The sequence below is a fragment of the Lipotes vexillifer genome, unplaced genomic scaffold, assembly GCF_000442215.2.
Source record: "Lipotes vexillifer unplaced genomic scaffold, Lipotes_vexillifer_v1.1 scaffold1016, whole genome shotgun sequence".
NCBI lineage: Eukaryota > Metazoa > Chordata > Mammalia > Artiodactyla > Lipotidae > Lipotes > Lipotes vexillifer.
Genome location: NW_006769290.1, coordinates 255,332 through 272,877, shown reverse-complemented (window position 1 = coordinate 272,877; position 17,546 = coordinate 255,332). Strand labels below are relative to the sequence as shown.

The 17,546-nt window shown below is 34.1% G+C and overlaps 2 protein-coding genes across 5 annotated transcripts in view; both read left to right on the top strand.

The window, feature by feature from the left end:
• Positions 1-6,707, top strand: part of SENP7 (SUMO specific peptidase 7) — a 155,489-nt gene extending 148,782 nt beyond the window's left edge. For 3 of the 4 annotated variants that reach the window (XM_007445540.1, XM_007445539.1, XM_007445538.1), the window contains 5 exons: positions 63-115; positions 1,801-1,844; positions 1,941-2,009; positions 2,669-2,819; positions 4,896-6,707. In XM_007445540.1, the coding sequence (XP_007445602.1) occupies positions 63-115; positions 1,801-1,844; positions 1,941-2,009; positions 2,669-2,819; positions 4,896-5,033 (455 nt within the window). In that variant the 3' untranslated portion in view covers positions 5,034-6,707. The remainder of the gene's footprint in view (positions 1-62; positions 116-1,800; positions 1,845-1,940; positions 2,010-2,668; positions 2,820-4,895) is intronic. The other variant, XM_007445537.1, reaches the window with a different exon arrangement.
• A 2,560-nt stretch (positions 6,708-9,267) lies between these two features.
• IMPG2 (interphotoreceptor matrix proteoglycan 2) overlaps positions 9,268-17,546 on the top strand; it is a 70,116-nt gene continuing 61,837 nt past the window's right edge. Inside the window, exons 1-2 of the mRNA XM_007445552.1 lie at positions 9,268-9,352; positions 9,807-10,058. Coding sequence (XP_007445614.1) covers positions 9,268-9,352; positions 9,807-10,058 — 337 coding nt within the window. The remainder of the gene's footprint in view (positions 9,353-9,806; positions 10,059-17,546) is intronic.

Genomic DNA, 17,546 nt, shown 5'->3' with positions numbered 1-17,546 from the left:
ATCTCAATACTTTGTATTAGACATAAAATAAACACACATACTGTTTTGTTATTTCTAACTAGATAATGATCTGCATACTTCTTCAGCACTATCTTTGGGTACAGAAGATTCTCAAGTAAGTGTGTTTTTATAAATGTGAAGGAAGGAAAACTCATGAATATAACAATTTTATCTGGAAAATAGGGCATAGCTAGGTGGGCTATGATGGATATTGTTGTACCATAATTAAATTATGCTGTTTTATGATTCTTCGGAATATTTCGTTGGGGTAGAAAAGAGAACAAGAGAAATTATTCTTTTTGCATCTGTTTAGCTTACTTTAACTCCCTAGGTTTGTTTATAGTTTATTTGATCATCTTGGTCGACTACTTTTTCAGTTTCTATGGAAAAATGTACTTTTATTCTTCATTATGTCATCAGTTTTTGCACTCAGAGTAATTAATTACCTATATTTTATATTCCACTTTCTATTATTATAAATTGTTGGTATAAATCATTCAAAGTAGACTCATGGTCAGTCCATATGACTCCTGAGGCTAAGATAGTTACTGTTAACTTTTCTTTAAATGGACCTCTAAACTGATATCCATGGTCTAGATTTGGTATCTTAATTGATTAAGGTAGACACCTAATTATTTTTTAATACATACAGACAGCAGCAGCCTCCCTGGCATAGGCCTGTGTCTTTACTGTCACTGGTACAGGGTGGGCAGAAGGAAGGAGGTTTCCTTTTCTGATGTCACAGTGGCAGAATAGGGGAGTTCCTTCTTGCCTCTAGAGCCAGGTTTCCCAAATTGGGTTCCATGGAATACTTGTTCTAAGATGCAGTTTATGATAAAAAGGATTCTAAGTTCAGTTAAGTTGGGTAAACCCTGTGTCCTATTCCTCTCTTAGAGATTCACTGTTACATTAGAATAATAAAGGTGCTGAGAAGTTCTGCATATTAAAGAAAGTTTGATCTATTGATTCTTAAATTTATCAACAAAAATAACAAAATACCCCATCTCTTGTCCCTTAGTATACATTAATAATCTGCTTCTTATGCTTCAAAGGGAAGAAGTCTGTCTCTATTGATATCATATATTGAGTTAAGAGAATGTGTATAAGGACAGGTTCAGTTAACTTCTTCATCTTTGCTTAAGATGGCAACTCTGAATAGAAGTAATTCAAGTTCCAGGTTGTTTTTTAGGCCATGTTAAAGCTCCATAACTTCTTGAGGTCACATGTAAAAGTGCATAAACTACTGTTTCACCAGTATAAGAAAAGAAATCTATAAATTAAAAAAAAATGAAGTTGGCTCACTTTAGATGATGAAAAGAACTCTTATTTGAAATTTTAATTTTAAAGTTATTTGAAACATTTTCTATTTCTTTTTTTTTTTTAATTTATTTATTCGGTTGCACTGGGTCTTAGTTGTGGCTCGTGGGCTCCTTAGTTGTGGCTTGTGGGCTCCTTAGTTGTGGCTCGTTGGCTCCTTAGTTGTGGCAGGTGGGCCCCTTAGTTGTGGATTGAGGGCTCCTTAGTTGTGGTTTGAGGGCTTCTTAGTTGTGGCTTGCTGCCTCCTTAGTTGCGGCACACGGGCTCCTTAGTTGTGGCATGCAAACTCTTAGTTGCGGCATGCATGTGGGATCTAGTTCCCTGACCAGGGATCGAACCCAGGCCCCCTGCATTGGGAACACAGAGTCTTAGCCACTGTGCCACCGGGGAAGTCCCTATTTGAAACCTTTTAAAGAGTAACTGAATATTAATTTATTCACACTAGCTTTAATTGCAAAGTCATAAAAATTCATGTTATTTCAGAGTCCTGAGATGAATATGTCAGTACCAAAGAAAATGTGTAAAAGGTATGTACATACTATAATAATAGAGTCTTTTCAGATACATAGGTTTACTTCATATACGAATATATACATCTTGATTTCTTCCTGTGATTTTCATAGGCCATGCATTCTCATACTAGACTCCTTGAAAGCTGCTTCTATACAAAACACAGTTCAGAATTTACGAGAGTAAGTAATGACAATTTTACTAAAATCTCAATAATTTTTAAGTTGCCTTAAGAATTACTGAAAAGATTATATCAGGAATTATATTTTATTATTTATTTAGATGAGGCCTGTAAATCTAATTAATAACAAATATCCCCATTATGTGTAAAATATTTCTCAAGGATTATATCAAAAGTAAATTTGGAATTTGTATTCACAATTGAACAAAAGACATAATTTTACAAAGGAGCATTGCAAATATTAGTGGTTGTCAAAAGTTAACACTTTAGAAAAAAATAAGAACTCTTCCACATTCTTATTTTGTGTGTGCATGTGTGTTTGTAATTTTTAAATTTCCTACAGGATCTGGAAAAAACTAGCAACTAAAGTTTAAAAATAATTTGTTTAGTTTACTTTGTAATATAAGTGACTTATGTATATGAGTTGTGAAAGTTGAGTTGTTGAAAAAAGTCTGGCTTTTAGTTTGAAACTCAGATGATTTTATTTAAAGTAGCACTTTTGAAGCCTCATATTATAATTTGTGCTGTTAAGGTTTAAGTCTTTTGAAATGTGGCTGGAGGCAATATATTTGGCAGCAAATGTTTTTCCATTTTTGTGAAAGTGTTGCATAACAGTAAAGAAATTTCTACTTGAGTCACTCTACTTTTTGATGATTTAAGGTATTTAGAGGTAGAGTGGGAAGTTAAACGAAAAACTCATCGTGAATTCAGCAAAACAAACATGGTGGACCTATGCCCTAAAGTTCCTAAACAAGATAATAGTAGTGATTGTGGAGTATATTTACTGCAATATGTGGAAAGCTTCTTTAAGGTATGTAAAGACATAAATAAGTTTTTTATTCCCAATTACCAGCATATAATCACAAATTACTGGGCAAGCAAAGAAGCAGGAAAATGTTAGAGGTAATCAAGAAATAAGAAAAAAAAAAGGCGTAGAACCATATATAACCCAGATATTGGACTTAGAAGATAAGAACTTTAAAATGATTTGATTAATATGTTGGAGAAAATAGTCAAAGGTAAACAAAATGGATGAAAATGGAATCTGCTAAAAAAAAGGTCAAGTGGACATTCTAGAACTGAAAATGCATAATGATATATCTGAAATTAAGAACTTACTGTATGGGTTTGATAGCAGACTGAATAAAGCAGAAGACAGATAAGGGAACTTTAAAAAAGGACAATAGAAAGTATCTCACTGTAGCTCAGAGAGGAAAAAGAATGTAAAGAAGAGAACAGAGCATAAGAGACAAGTGTGATACAGTCAAAAAGTCTAATTTACATGTAATTGGAGTTGCAGAAGGATTAGGGGTGGAGAGAGAGAATAAGGCAGACACAAATTTGAAGAAAAATTATCAAAACTAAAAGACTTGTGTATTGAAGAAGCTCAGAAAACCATAAACTACATAAGTACAATGAGAAGTATGGGTATTATTTTCTAGCTCATCAGAGACTCTAGGAACTGTAGCAACGTTAAAAAGAAATATTAAATAGCAAGGGATCACTCTGCTTTTTGAACTGTTAGCTCATTACTTCAGTCATAACCAGTATTATTTATGAAGATGGGTATAGCAAAAGGTGTTTTTGACCAGAAGCTTGTTTGGAGAATCCTTAAAGGTACTTTCAAAGCATGAGGGTTATAGTATGCAGTTATAACTTTTGGTATAATTGGGGAGGATTGATAATATACAGTAGAACATGGTACACATTATGGAAACCACTAAACATGTTATGCTGGTTTTTTTTCCTTTTTTATTCTAGACTGGAACTTCATTATAGGGTGACAGTTCTGGCCTTCTAATACTCTTTCCAAAGAGATTTGATCTTGTTTTTAGATATCCAAAGTGCCTTATTACATGACATAGTCTGAGTGTGTTATATAATTCTACTTTATGTAGCCTCAGTCAGTAGAACATACTTCTAATATAGGTGGTAGCACCACTTAAGATTGCTGGGGGGAAAACCTCAGAACACTAAATCTTGTGTTTCACAAATTTGTGCACTAATATAACAGAGTGTGGATTGAAGAAAATAGGTTTCAGGTTGACCACTCAAAACCTGTGGAACTTTGTAACTAGGACATAAGAAATACAATTTTAATTCTAATAAAAACACTTGCACAGTTAAATCTCCACCGAGATTTGCCCCTAGAATCACAGTCAGTCCTTCATTTCAGCTTTATACTCTGGGACTCTTAATTTCTTCTTTAAGATGTAAGTCCTTCTTACATCTGGCTTCTAATAGTTTCATCAAATTTGTAAACATTATCTAGGGGTAGTCTTATTCAGCAGTTACTCATTTATTTTTTTAAACACAGGCAGAATTGTCTTTGCAGTTGCAACTTGCAACTTCCTTATTAAGCTTAACATAATGGAAAATATATCAAGCCACTAAATTGGCTATTTCGTGGACTAAAAGAAGGTACTTCTGCAGGATTTTCTATTTTTTATGTGAGATTCTTCATTTACTGCTAAGGCTTCCTCTTCGATTCAATAGTTTCAAAATATTAACATGTTGGAAAAAATTGTGTTCAGACCAGCCTGACTTCTGCATTGTACTGAATCATTCTCTGTTTACTAATTCTCTTTGCACTAATTCACTTAAACATGCATTGTAGCAGAACATATGGTGTTTAATTTTGATGTTCAGAAGTTAGCAGTTTAATGAAAATGTTCTAAAATTGATTGTGGTGATGGTTGCACAACTCTGAATATACTGAAAATCATTCAGTTGAATACTTTAGGCAAATTGTATGTTATGTGAAATATATCTCAGTAAAGCTGTTATTTAAAAAAGTTAGCAATTTCTCATTTCTTATAAAAATGAGCTTAAAACAAATTTGAATTATACTGCTAAAGTGATTGCACTCTGTCTTTTCTCTCATTAGGATCCTATTGTTAACTTTGAGCTTCCAATTCATTTGGAGAAATGGTTTCCTCGTCATGTAATAAAGACCAAACGGGAAGATATTCGAGAGCTCATTTTGAAACTTCATTTACAGCAACAGAAGGGCAGCAGTAGCTAGTTAATCTGTACAAACATGACACAGATGTTCTATACGATTACTGGAAAGCTGCTTATCAGCATTTGTGTTAGCCAGCTCACAGAGAAGAAAATAACTTGCAGTAGTTTTATAAGTCACTGTACATTATTTAAAATATATAAGATATAATATTAGAATTGTTAGGATCTCATAGATGGAGTGGAAATGGGGGTGATATAAAGTCATTAGATAGAAATTAAAATTTCGTAAATATTTGATATTTTTCTGATTAAATATGCTTGGATTATGCAATAGCATATGTAATGTGGGAATGTTTTTAGAGATAATAAAACTATGTGATCTGTACTTCCACATAACTGGGAGTTGAAGGGAGTTAGGTCCTCCCTGGTGCCAGCCCCATTGCTTGTCAAATTCGTTGACAAGTCACATTATATTGTAATTCTATTCTTTGCAGCTCAAGCATGCAATATGAATACTGTGTATTTTTTTTTTAAAGAATTTAGTATCAAGGCTTCAGAAAATGCCATTTACGGCATCCCTTCTGTATAGTGTGAGAGAAGACATAATGTGAGGAAGGTGATAAAAGTTCACTCATTCAATGCGCAGCTTATTTTTCTCAGTTGCTAAGTGGAACCATTACTCTATTCTAATTGTTATTTGTTTTCCATTTCTTTTGATGTCATGTGTGGGGATCTGAGAATTTAGTTCATTCATTCAGAGTGAAATTTGGAAGAAAAATTTAGCTATCCAAAATAGGTTTTTAAAAATTGTATATGTAGCTCAACTTAGTTTATTTGAGGTATAGCTATATAAATATTGACTTCTGTCCTATTCTGACATCCCAGAATATATGTACACAGTTTCTGTAAGTATAGAAGATAAAATTGGTGACTTCATAACTTTAATTAAAAAAATATGCTCAAAGTCTTCTATATTAATCGTTAGGACTAAATACATAATTTTATAGCTGTTTACCCAGTATTCATCTGCAAAAGCCAGATTGCTCTCATTGCTTTTGTGTTTTTATAAGGACATGTGATCCCCATGGAGCATAAGTTTTTGTTAAACGTTCAGGTAACAGTTCTGAATTGATGTGATGATGGTGGTATTACATATGATTAAACACTTCATAACTTTCTAATGTTATCAGGAATATTTTGAGGGGATGATTATATTGTATTTTCTCAGATAAGAAAAATGTTTTTTAATCTTCTGTTTTAAGCATCTCTTAGATTTACATTGTTACTGTATATAAAGCAGTGAAGCAAAGGCAATTTAAGATGAAGCTAAAAGTCGGAACATTTTATTTCAAAATCTTGTGAATTGAGGTTGTCAGTTAAGCCTTAGTGTCCTTAAGTTTCTGTTAATCTTGTCATCATCTTTATATTGTTAAAGATATTTGTCCTTTGGAGATTTCCTATAAAGATGGTTATAATTACATGTTTCATTCCCAACTTCTGTGTGGGGGGAGGGGATTTTTTAGATGACAATTATTTTGTATATCTAATTTTGGGAAAGCAAGTATCTAATACATCTCCTTGTGACTTCTTAACTTTTTTGTTTGTATGTTTTTCAGAGACACCTCTGTTCTTTACCATGTTTTAAAGATTGTTTAAAATTCGTTTTCCTAAATTCATATGGAAATAATGCTTTGAGAATATCAACATTTTATATTAAACATGTTTCCAATTCATTAAATTGAGGTGTAATTTTTTTCCTTAAGAAACGTGAGCCATTCTTAGAAATAGATTTTAAATTGTATGTTACTCAGTGCATGTCATATAATTGATGCTTAGATTAATTTTTCTGTTTTAGCAGACGTGGTAATTTTGATAGTTCAGGGAACATTTTTTGAGCATCTACTACTAGCAGGCAATGTACAAGGTAGAGAAAACGGAATGACAGCTCTTATTCCTAAGTCATTTATAGTCTAATGGGAGAAATGAACATATGAACAGTTTTAATATGCCTGTTAGAAACAATCGTAGAGTTTTTTGGGAGCACAGGAGGGTGTTCAGCCTTCGGGTTTGTGTGTGTGTGTGTGTGTGTGTGAGAGAGAGAGAGAGAGAGAGAGAGAGAGTGAGAAAGAGAGATAGTGAGAGGTGGTAGAGAGGTAGTAAGAGGGTTGTCACTAGACAGGGAAAGCCTTCTTAGAGAAGATAATACTGTTTCTCACAACTCTTGGGATAAAAAAATGGTAGCTCTTTTTTTTAAGAAAAAGTTTAATACCTCTTAAAATCAGCTTTTGTGTGTATGTGTGTTAGGGGGGAAAATAGGTCTAGACTTATCATACAGAGCCCTTTCTAATTTGATTCCAGTCTACATTCTATCCTCATCTTTCCACTGTCACCTACTTTTTAGTCATATAAAGTTATTAATTTATGCTTTAATTACTTTTAGCTTAACACCAAGCTTAAGCCCTTTCTTAATAGGAAATTATCTTGTGTTTTCTTTCTTTCAATCAGGCTTTTATCTGCATCACCAATGAAATATCTCTTATAAAAGTCGCCAAACATTTTTATCTTGTCAAATCTAATGATTAAGTCTCTGTCCAAATCATAGTTAATCTCTTACCAATATTTGACCATTCTTTTTTCTTTGAAACATTTTTCTCTCTATGCCACAGTCTCCAAAATTCTTCATCACTGGCTGTTCCTTCTTAGTCTCCTTTTGTCTATATTCTTTCTCTATGTAATCTCAACCAGTCCCATGGCTTTATAACAACAATATGGTATAGATTCCTATAGCCCTGCTTCCCTCACTAAACTCCAGATTCATTTATTAAAAAAAAAAATACTATTTCTTTGGAAAAGTACAAGCTAAAATGAATGTGAAATGTCAGTTGTATTATATATATATATCTTTTATTGTGAAAATGACCTCTAATTGTTGAACTGTCTGGACTGGGAGAACTGTGAGTAGACATGCATACCCCGAAGCCCTCCTCGACCAGAACTTTATAAAACTCTTTTGGAAAACCTGGGTGCCTTCTTCCCTCTGTCGAATCTCTTGTAACTAACCTTGTCCTTTTGGAAATTTGCAAACTTTGCCCAGGGGCTGTTAAAAGCCTTGGTTCTAGGTGTATGAGGCTTTCTTATGCTGGTGTGGTTTGCACCCACCCAGGTGGTCTGTTCTCTTACAACTGAGGTCCTCCCTTTTGGCAACTGGAGAAATCAGGATCAGGGCTAGTTTAGGATTCTGAAGAGAAATGTGCTTTAGATCTTTACAAAACATTTTTTTTTTTCCAGAGAACTTCACCAGAGGTACATAAGATATAAATTCATTGCTGTTTGATAGTAAATCCTAGCTTCCACAGGGTTTTTGACTAATTTAATTCCTTTCTACTAGATTTATTTGATAAAAACAACTGCCCTAATACAAAATTTGTATCTGGTCCCCCATTGTGGTAAAGATTAAAAAAAGTGTCCTTTCTTGGTTAAGAATTACTCATGTAGATAAAGATACTGGGCCTCATGTGTAATAGCAAATTAAGCAACAAAGTTATTATTATGTAGCTACCATTTATATTGTGTGCTTAGTAGGTGCCAGGTACTTTTCTAAGCATTTTCTGTGTGTTAACTAATTTAATGCTCACAATATCTCTATCATGAGTTAGCTTTACTATTCCTATTCTATTTTATAGATAAGGAAGGAGAAGTAAGTGGTTATAGTGAAAGATTTTCAAATTTTTTAATCGAGGGAAATTTACAAGAAACGGCACCAAGAAAACTAACTTTATTTTGTGTGTAGCTCTGTATTTCGGACATAGACAGGTATAGTCAGTCTGGGCGTTTCATGCTTAAAAATCATAGGTTGTAGAAGAACCCAGAGGACATGTGAATCTATCAGGTTTGACTAATAGATTGAGAAAAGTTGTAAAATTCAGTGAATTATATGTGTAACATTATTTTTATTTTTGGAAACATTTTTAAGTGGAGTGCTTATTAAAGGCAAGGAGAGTGTTAATAAAGAGCTTAGCTGGCTAGATTAAAGAAATTGTCTCTCCCCATCTGTCCTAATTAGCTTATCTCTCCTGCTTTCATAGCATGCTGGTTATTTCAGAAAAGAAGTGAGAGGTACTTTGAAAGGACACCATTTTTATTTAGCCAATTTATAATGATTTTGGAATGGTTGTCAATTTTTGAACATAAACTGTTTAAATATTAGACCTTTTCTGTAAAAATTTGTTACTGGAAGTTTCAGGCCTTTGGGTGCTCAATTAAGGATTTTGGCCTCTCTCTTGGTTTTGGCTCAAATGATTATGTTTCCTCATTTTGGGAAGATTTCTCTGGGTATTCTGATATTTGTCCTGATAGAAGGGAACCTTCCATCATTAACAGGTATTTAAAAATCTACATTATTTTTTATCTTTAGGTCTGAAGTATATTTTCTCTAAAAATAACATTATTTGATATGACTGCTGTAAGAAATTGAATCAAATATTACTCTAGTCTTTGATATTGCTTCATTTAAACTGTATGAAAATCTCTCCAATAATATTGGTTTTCCTCTTCATTAGTAATTCTTGGTTAAAGCTTACTTCCTCTTATTTCTTGTGTTGAAATTGGATGTATACTTGATTTCAATAACTAACAATCTTGAAATAAAGGACTAGGAATTAAATGGAGAAAAAATTGAATGCTTTACTTCTCCCCTCAAGCACACATGTCTATAATTCGAGCATTGAGTTCAAAATCCAAATGTGGTGCAAATGTCAGTTTTTCTTCATTTGTTACCTTTCATTCTATGTCTCCATTCATCATCAGAAGCTTTGTTTATGCTTTCACTCTGTAGCACAAACCTACTTATCTTTAGAAGAGAGCCAAGAACCCAAGAGTACAGTTTCTTTTCTCCTGACTGACTCAGAATCCACAGACTCTTCTCTGTCTATCGAAAAGAAACAACCTATGGACCACAGAGGAACTGAGAGACAGTGGTTGCTCAGAAGAAAGCGATCTACTCTGTTTCCTAATGGTGTGAAAACCTGCCCAGATGAAAATGTTACAGAGGCTATGGCAAACCATGTGAAATATTTTAAAGTCCGAGGTAAGCAAACATTCAAACCCTTGGGATCTATGATAAAATTCTAACATAGTTCTAAAACAGTTGTTGTATTTGAACATTATAGTTCAAAATTTGTGATGCTTTGGATAGAGACTGAGCCAAATATTGTCTGTCTACTAGCCATGGAAAAGACTTGCTAAGAGTATGGTATTTATACAGCTTCAGAGGAAAGTTTACATTATTTCAAGAGAGGACATGGTTTAAAATTTTTGAAGCACTTCAAAAATACCAGTTTATGTTTCTGGATAAATTAATTATAACTTTTACTTCTGCATTACAGTAATTTGTCTAAATATACCCACAAAAGATATTAACTAAGATATACTTACCTACTTGGCTAATTAGTTATTTTATATACATGGAAGTATGATCAGTTTCTATATTTTATAGTTTAGCCATTCTACAGATTCAAGCTATTCTAGTTGGTATACACAAAACCTTTTACCTCTCAAATGGTGGCAGTTCTCACAATGGACCCTAAAGCAACAAAACTAGGAGTTTATTTTATTTTTATTTATTTTCATTTTTAAAAATTAATTTTTATTGGAGTATAGTTGCTTTACAATGTCATGTTAGTTTTTTCTGTACAGCAAAGTGAATCAGCTATACGTATACCTATATCCCCTCTTTTTTGGATTTCCTTCCCATTTAGGTCACCACAGAGCATTGAGTAGAGTTTCCTGTGCTATACAGTGGGTTCTCCTTAGTTATCTGTTTTTTACATAGTAATGTATATGTGTCAATCCCAATCTCCCAATTCATCCCACTCCCCCTTCCCCCTTGGTGTCCATACATTTGTTTTCTACGTCTGTGTCTCTATTTCTGCTTTGTAAATAAGTTCATCTGTATCATTTTTCTGGATTCCACATATAAGCAATATTATACGATATTTGTTTTTCTGACTTACTTCACTCTGTATGACAGTCTTTAGGTCCATCCACGTCTCTGCAAATGGCACTATTTCATTCCATTTTATGGCTGAGTAATATTCCATTGTATATATATCTACCACATCTTCTTTATACATTCCTCTGTTGATGGACATTTAGGTTGCTTCCATGTCCTGGCTATTGTAAATAAAGCTGCAGTGAACATTGTGGTACATGTATCTTTTTGAATTATGGTTTTCTCCAGGTGTATGCTCAGGAGTGGGATTGTTGGGTCATATGGTAGTTCTATTTTTAGTTTTTTAAGGAACCTCCATACAGTTCTCCATAGTGGCTGTACCAATTCACATTCCCACCAGCAGTATAAGAGGGTTCCCTTTTCTCCACACCCTCTCCAACATTTATTGTTTCTAGATTTTTTGATGATGGCCATTCTGACTGGTGTGAGGTGATGCCTCATTGTAGTTTTGATTTGCATTTCTCTGATAATTAGTGATGTTGAGCATCTTTTCATGTGTTTGTTGGCCATCTGTATATCTTCTTTGGAGACATGTCCCTTTAGGTCTTCCGCCCAGTTTTTGATTGGGTTGTTTGTGTTTTTGATATTGAGCTTCATGAGCTGTTTGTATATTTTGGAGATTAATCCCTTGTCCATTGCTTTGTTTGCAAATATTTTTTCCCATTCTGAGGGTTGTCTTTTCATCTTGTTTATGGCTTCCTTTGCAGTGCAAAAGCTTTTAAGTTTCATTAGTTCCCTTTTGTTCATTTCTGTTTTTATTTTCATTACTTTAGGAGGTGGGTCAAAAAAGATCTTGCTGCGATTTCTGTCAAAGAGTGTTTTGCCTGTTTTTTCCTCTAAGAGTTTTATAGTGTCCGACTTTACATTTAGGTCTTGAATCCATTTTGAGTTTATTTTTGTGTATGGTGTTAGGGAGTGATCTAATTTCATTCTTTTACATGTAGCTGTCCAGTTTTCCCAGCACCACTTATTGAAGAGACTGTCTTTCCTCCATTGTATATCCTTGCCTCCTTTGTCATATATTAGTTGACCATAGGTGTGTGGGTTTATCTCTGGGCTTTCTGTCCTGTTCCATTGATTTATATTTCTGTTTTTGTGCCTGTACCATACTGTCTTGATTACTATAGCTTTGTAGTATAGTCGGAAGTCCAGGAGCCTGATTCCTCCAGCTCCATTTTTCTTTTTCAGGATTCCTTTGGCTATTTGGGGTCTTTTGTGTTTCCATACAAATTGTGAAATTTTTTGTTCTAATTCTGTGAAAAATGCCATTGGTAATTTGATAAGGATTGCACTGAATCTGTAGATTGCTTTGGTCAGTACAGTCATTTTCACAATATTGAGTCCTCCAATCCAAGAACATGCTATATCTCTCCATCTCTTTGTGTCGTCTTTGATTTTTTTCATCAATATCTTACAGTTTTCTGAGTACAGGTCTTTTGCCTCCTTAGGAAGGTTTATTCCTAGGTATTTTATTCTTTTTGATGTGATGGTAAATGGGATTGTTTCATTGATTTCTCTTTCTGATCTTTCATTGTTAGTGTTTAGGAATGCAAGAGATTTCTGTGCATTAATTTTGTAACCTGCAACTTTACCAGATACATTGACTAGCTATAGTAGTTTCCTGGTGGCGTCTTTAGCATTTTCTGTGTATAGTATCATGTCATCTGCAAACAGCAACAGTTTTACTTCTTTTCCAGTTTGGATTCCTTTTATTTCTTTTTCTTCTGTGATTGCTGTGGCTAGGACTTCCAAAACTGTGTTGAATAGTAGTGGTGAGAGTGGACATCCTTGTCCTCTTCCTGATCTTAGAGGAAACGCTTCAGTTTTTCACTATTGAGAATGATGTTTGCTGTGGGTTTGTTGTATACAGCCTTTATTATGTTGAGGTAGGTTCCCTCTATGCCCACTTTCTGGAGAGTTTTTATCATAAATCAGTGTTGAATTTTGTGAAAAGCTTTTTCTGCATCTATTGAGATGATCATATGGTTTTTATTCTTCAGTTTGTTAATATGGTGTATCACATTGTTTGATTTGCATATACTGAAGAATCCTTCCGTCCTTGGGATAAATCCCATTTGATCGTGGTGTATGATCCTTTTAATGTGTTGTTGGGTTCAGTTTGCTAGTATTCTGTTGAGGATTTTTGTGTCCATGTTCATCAGCGCTTTGGCCTGTAATTTTCTTATTTTGTGATATCTTTGTCTGGTTTTGATAGCAGGGTGATGATGGTGGCCTCGTAGAAAGCTTGGGAGTGTTCCTCTGTAATTTTTTGGAACAGTTTCAGAAGAACAGGTGTTAGCTCTTCTCTAAACGTTTGATAGAATTCGCCTGTGAATCCATCTGGTCCTGGACTTTTGTTTGTTAGAAGACTTTTTATTTTATATTGAAGTATAGTTGATTAATAGTGTTGTGTTAGTTTCAGGTGTACAGCAGAGTGATTCAGTTATACATGTATCTATTCTTTTTTCAAATTCTTTTCCCATTTAGTTTGTTACATAATTATTTTATTTTCAATTAAACAGTGTTATCCTTGATCTCATATCCTTTTATTATATTAATTCATTCTCTGTTCCTTATATTTACTAACCAGAATTGCTTAATTGACCATAATATGTCCCTTAGATATTTGAAGGATTCCCAAACTTTGCTTTTTGCTGCTCAAGAGCCAATAAAAAGCCATAATATGGATGCGATGCTAGTAAATTAAAGTGGATATAGGTAATGAAATGATAGTGAAATCAGGCTTGTTCATTCACGCATGTATTCAACAAATGTTTATTGATCATTTACTATTTTCCAGGGACTGGGCTATATAAACCTTCAGTCTGAGCTGCTACTTTGTCTTCTTCTTTATTTTCCTCTATCTTGTCCTTTCTGTCCTCCTTCCTTATCAAAGCAAATGCTTTTAAAATAAAAAATTTAATATCAGATATTACATATATTTATATGTTTGATTTTTTAGTTTCTTAAAGTGGCACAGTATGTTAGAACTTATTTTTTCAGAGTGTATTTATATCTCTTGGTTGTATTTTGTACTATCAAACTTACTAAGCAATAAACTTTTCTTTCACTTTTTAAATGGAAATCCATTGACCTGGCCTTTTGTGAGTAGGGCATATGCCAGAAGTGGGAAATTCCAAAGAGAGTGGGAAGAGAAAAAGGGACTGAAGATGAATGAGAATGAGTGTGTAATATATCAAAATATGATTTCTACTACCTGGATTTTTATGTAATATTACTTTAAAATAGGTAAGAATACCAGAATACCTAGACAGCTTCTGGTTAAATAGTGAAGAGGAAATAACCAATCATTTAAGGAATATGATTATGCCTTTTAATTTCTTTGCCCTTGTGTTTATACATTCAAGAGACGCTATTGAAAAAGAAGCCAACCAAAAAGAAAAATAAAGCATTCCTTGAATAATTGACTTTAAAATACAGATTCTGTGAATGAGATCATTGGAAAGAGACCTCAAAGCTAAAATGATTGACACAGCACATCAAGATTATATGTTGATATAGCTGTTACTGTCATGATAAAGAGTAAATATTTTATTTGTTATGTTTTGAAATTTAGGAAAAATGAATATTTCAACATAGGCCTTGATTTGGAAGAGATTTGGAGGAGATAATTGGATTATGCCCTTAGAACCAATTGTTTTGAGATTGGAGGAAAAGATCCACTCACTGTCCAACCAGGAATCTTTGGTTTTTCCACCAAGCTAATTCAGTGTAATCGTTTGCCCAATTTTTTCTTCATAGATAATTTGGTATCAGTTGCTAGTTGGTATAACACATTTGAAAAATATCTCCACTTAAGCAAGAAGCAACTGAATTTAACCTAGTCATTTGTGAAATTAAATAGATATTTAGGGTGCTTGGAGTAGGAAGTGATAGTATCCCCCTTTAAAAAGGTATATTAGTAGTTGGACCTTTTAAAATATAGCTTTAAAAGGAAACCATAAAGAAGACGAAAAGACAGCTCTCAGAATGGGAGAAAATATTTGCAAATGAAGCAACTGACAAAGGATTAGTCTCCAAAATTTACAAGCAGCTCATGCAGCTGAATATCAAAAAACCAAACAACCCAATCCAAAAATAGGCAGAAGACCTAAATAGACATTTCTCCAAACAAGATATACAGTTCTCCAACAAACACATGAAAGAATGCTCAACATCACTAATTATTAGAGAAATGCAAATCAAAACTACAATGAGGTATCACCTCACACCAGTCAGAATGCCATCATAAAAAATCTACAAACAGTAAATGCTGGAGAGGGTGTGGAGAAAAGGGAACCCTCTTGCACTGTTGGTGGGAATGTAGATTGGTACAGCCACTATGGAGAATAGTATGGAGGTTCCTTAAAAAACTAAAAATAGAACTACCATACGACCCAGCAATGCCACCACTGGGCATATATGCTGAGAAAACCATAATTCAAAAAGAGTCATGTACCACAGTGTTCATTGCAGCTTTATTTACAATAGCCAGGGCATGGAAGCAACCTAAGTGTCCATCGACAGATGAATGGATAAAGAAGATGTGGCACATATATACAATGGAATATTGTACTCAGCCATATAAAGAAACAAAATTGAGTTATTTGTAGTGAGGTGGATGGACCTAGTGTCTGTCATACAGAGTGAGGTAAGTCAGAAAGAGAAAAATGAATACCGTGTGCTAGCATGTATATATGGAATGTAAAAAAAAAAAAAAAAGGTTCTGAAGAACTTAGAGGCAGGACAGGAATAAAGACACAGATGTAGAGAATGGATTTGAGGACACGGAGGGGGAACAGTAAGCTGGGACGAAGTGAGAGAGTGGCATTGACATACATACACTACCAAAAGTAAAATAGATAGCTAGTGGGAAGCAGCTGCATAGCACAGGGAGATCAACTTGGTGCTCTGTGACCACCTAGAGGAGTGGGATAGGGAAGGTGAGAGGGAGACACAAGAGGGAAGAGATATGGGGATATATGTATAGCTGATTCACTTTGTTATACAGCAGAAACTAACACACCATTGTAAAGCAATTATACTCCAATAAAGATGTTAAAAAGAAATATATGGCTTTATTAGGGTATACATTGGTAGATTATAAACTGCACATATTTAAAGCATAGAATTTGATTTGTTTTGACAAATGTATTTATCTTTGAAGTTATCACTACAATCAAGATAATGAATTTGTCAATTACCTCCAAACATTTTCTCATGTGCCTGTATAATCCCTTCCTCCCTCAGCACCTCCCCTGACCTCAGTGCTGAGGCAACCACTAATCTGCTTTCTATTACTATGTATCGTTTGCATTTTCTACACTTTTTCTACTATGTATCGTTTGCATTTTCTACACATTTTCAATGTCTTCATACTGTGTACTTTTTTCTTTTTGTCTAGCTTCTTTTACTCAGTTTGTTTTGAGACTCATCCATGATTTTTTTATGTATCAGTAGTTTGTTACCATTTACTGTTGGGTGTATTATTCCATTTTATGGAAATACTACATCTTGGGATATTTGGGTGGTTTTCAGTTATTGAGGATTACAAAGAAAGCTGTCATGAACGTTTTTGTACAATTTTTTGTGTGAACATATGCTTTTTATATCTGTTGGTTAATAGGAGTGTAGTGGGTGGGTCACATGATAGCTCTGTGTTTAACTTTTTAAGAAATTGCCAAAACTGTTTTCCAGTGTAGTTGTACCAACAGCTGTATATTGGGATTCCAATTTTTCCACATCTGTGCAACGCTTGGTATAGTCAGTCTTTTTAAACTGTAACCATTCTAGTAGATATGAAGTAACATCTATTGTGGTTTTTAACTTGCCTTTTCTTGATGGCTAATGATATTGAGCACTTTTTCACGTGCTCACTTGCCATTTGTATATCTTTTTTGGTAAAGAGTCTATTCGAATATTTTGCTCCTTTAAAAAAATAATTGGATTGTTTGTTCTATTATTGAGTTGTAAGAGTTCTTTATGTGTTCCAAATACCAGTTCTTTGTCAGATATATGTTTTGCATAAATTTTCTTCCAATGTTTGGTTTGTCTTTTTATTTTCTTAACAATGTCTTTTGAGGAACATAAGTTTTAAATTTTGATAAAGTCCAATTTATCAGTTTTTTTTTTTTTTTTTTTTTTGGTGGTACATGGGCCTCTCTGTTATGGCCTCTCCCGCTGCAGAGCACAGGCTCCAGACGCGCCGGCTCAGCGGCCATGGCTCACGGGCCCAGCCGCTCCGCGGCACATGGTATCTTCCTGGACCGGGGCACGAACCCGTGTCCCCTGCATCGGCAGGCGGACTTCCAACCACTGCGCCACCAGGGAAGCCCTATCAGTTTTTTTTTTGCATCATGCTTGCTTGTGATGTTGGATCTAAATTTGCTTAGCTCAGAATCACAAAGACTTTCTCCTGTTTTTTCTGATAGAAATTTTATAATTTTTAGGTTTTACATTCAGGTCTATGATCTACTTTGAGTTAATTTTTGTATTTAATGTATATGGATCCAAGTTAAATTTTTTTGCTTTTGCATAGCCAGTTGTTCCAGCAACATTTATTAA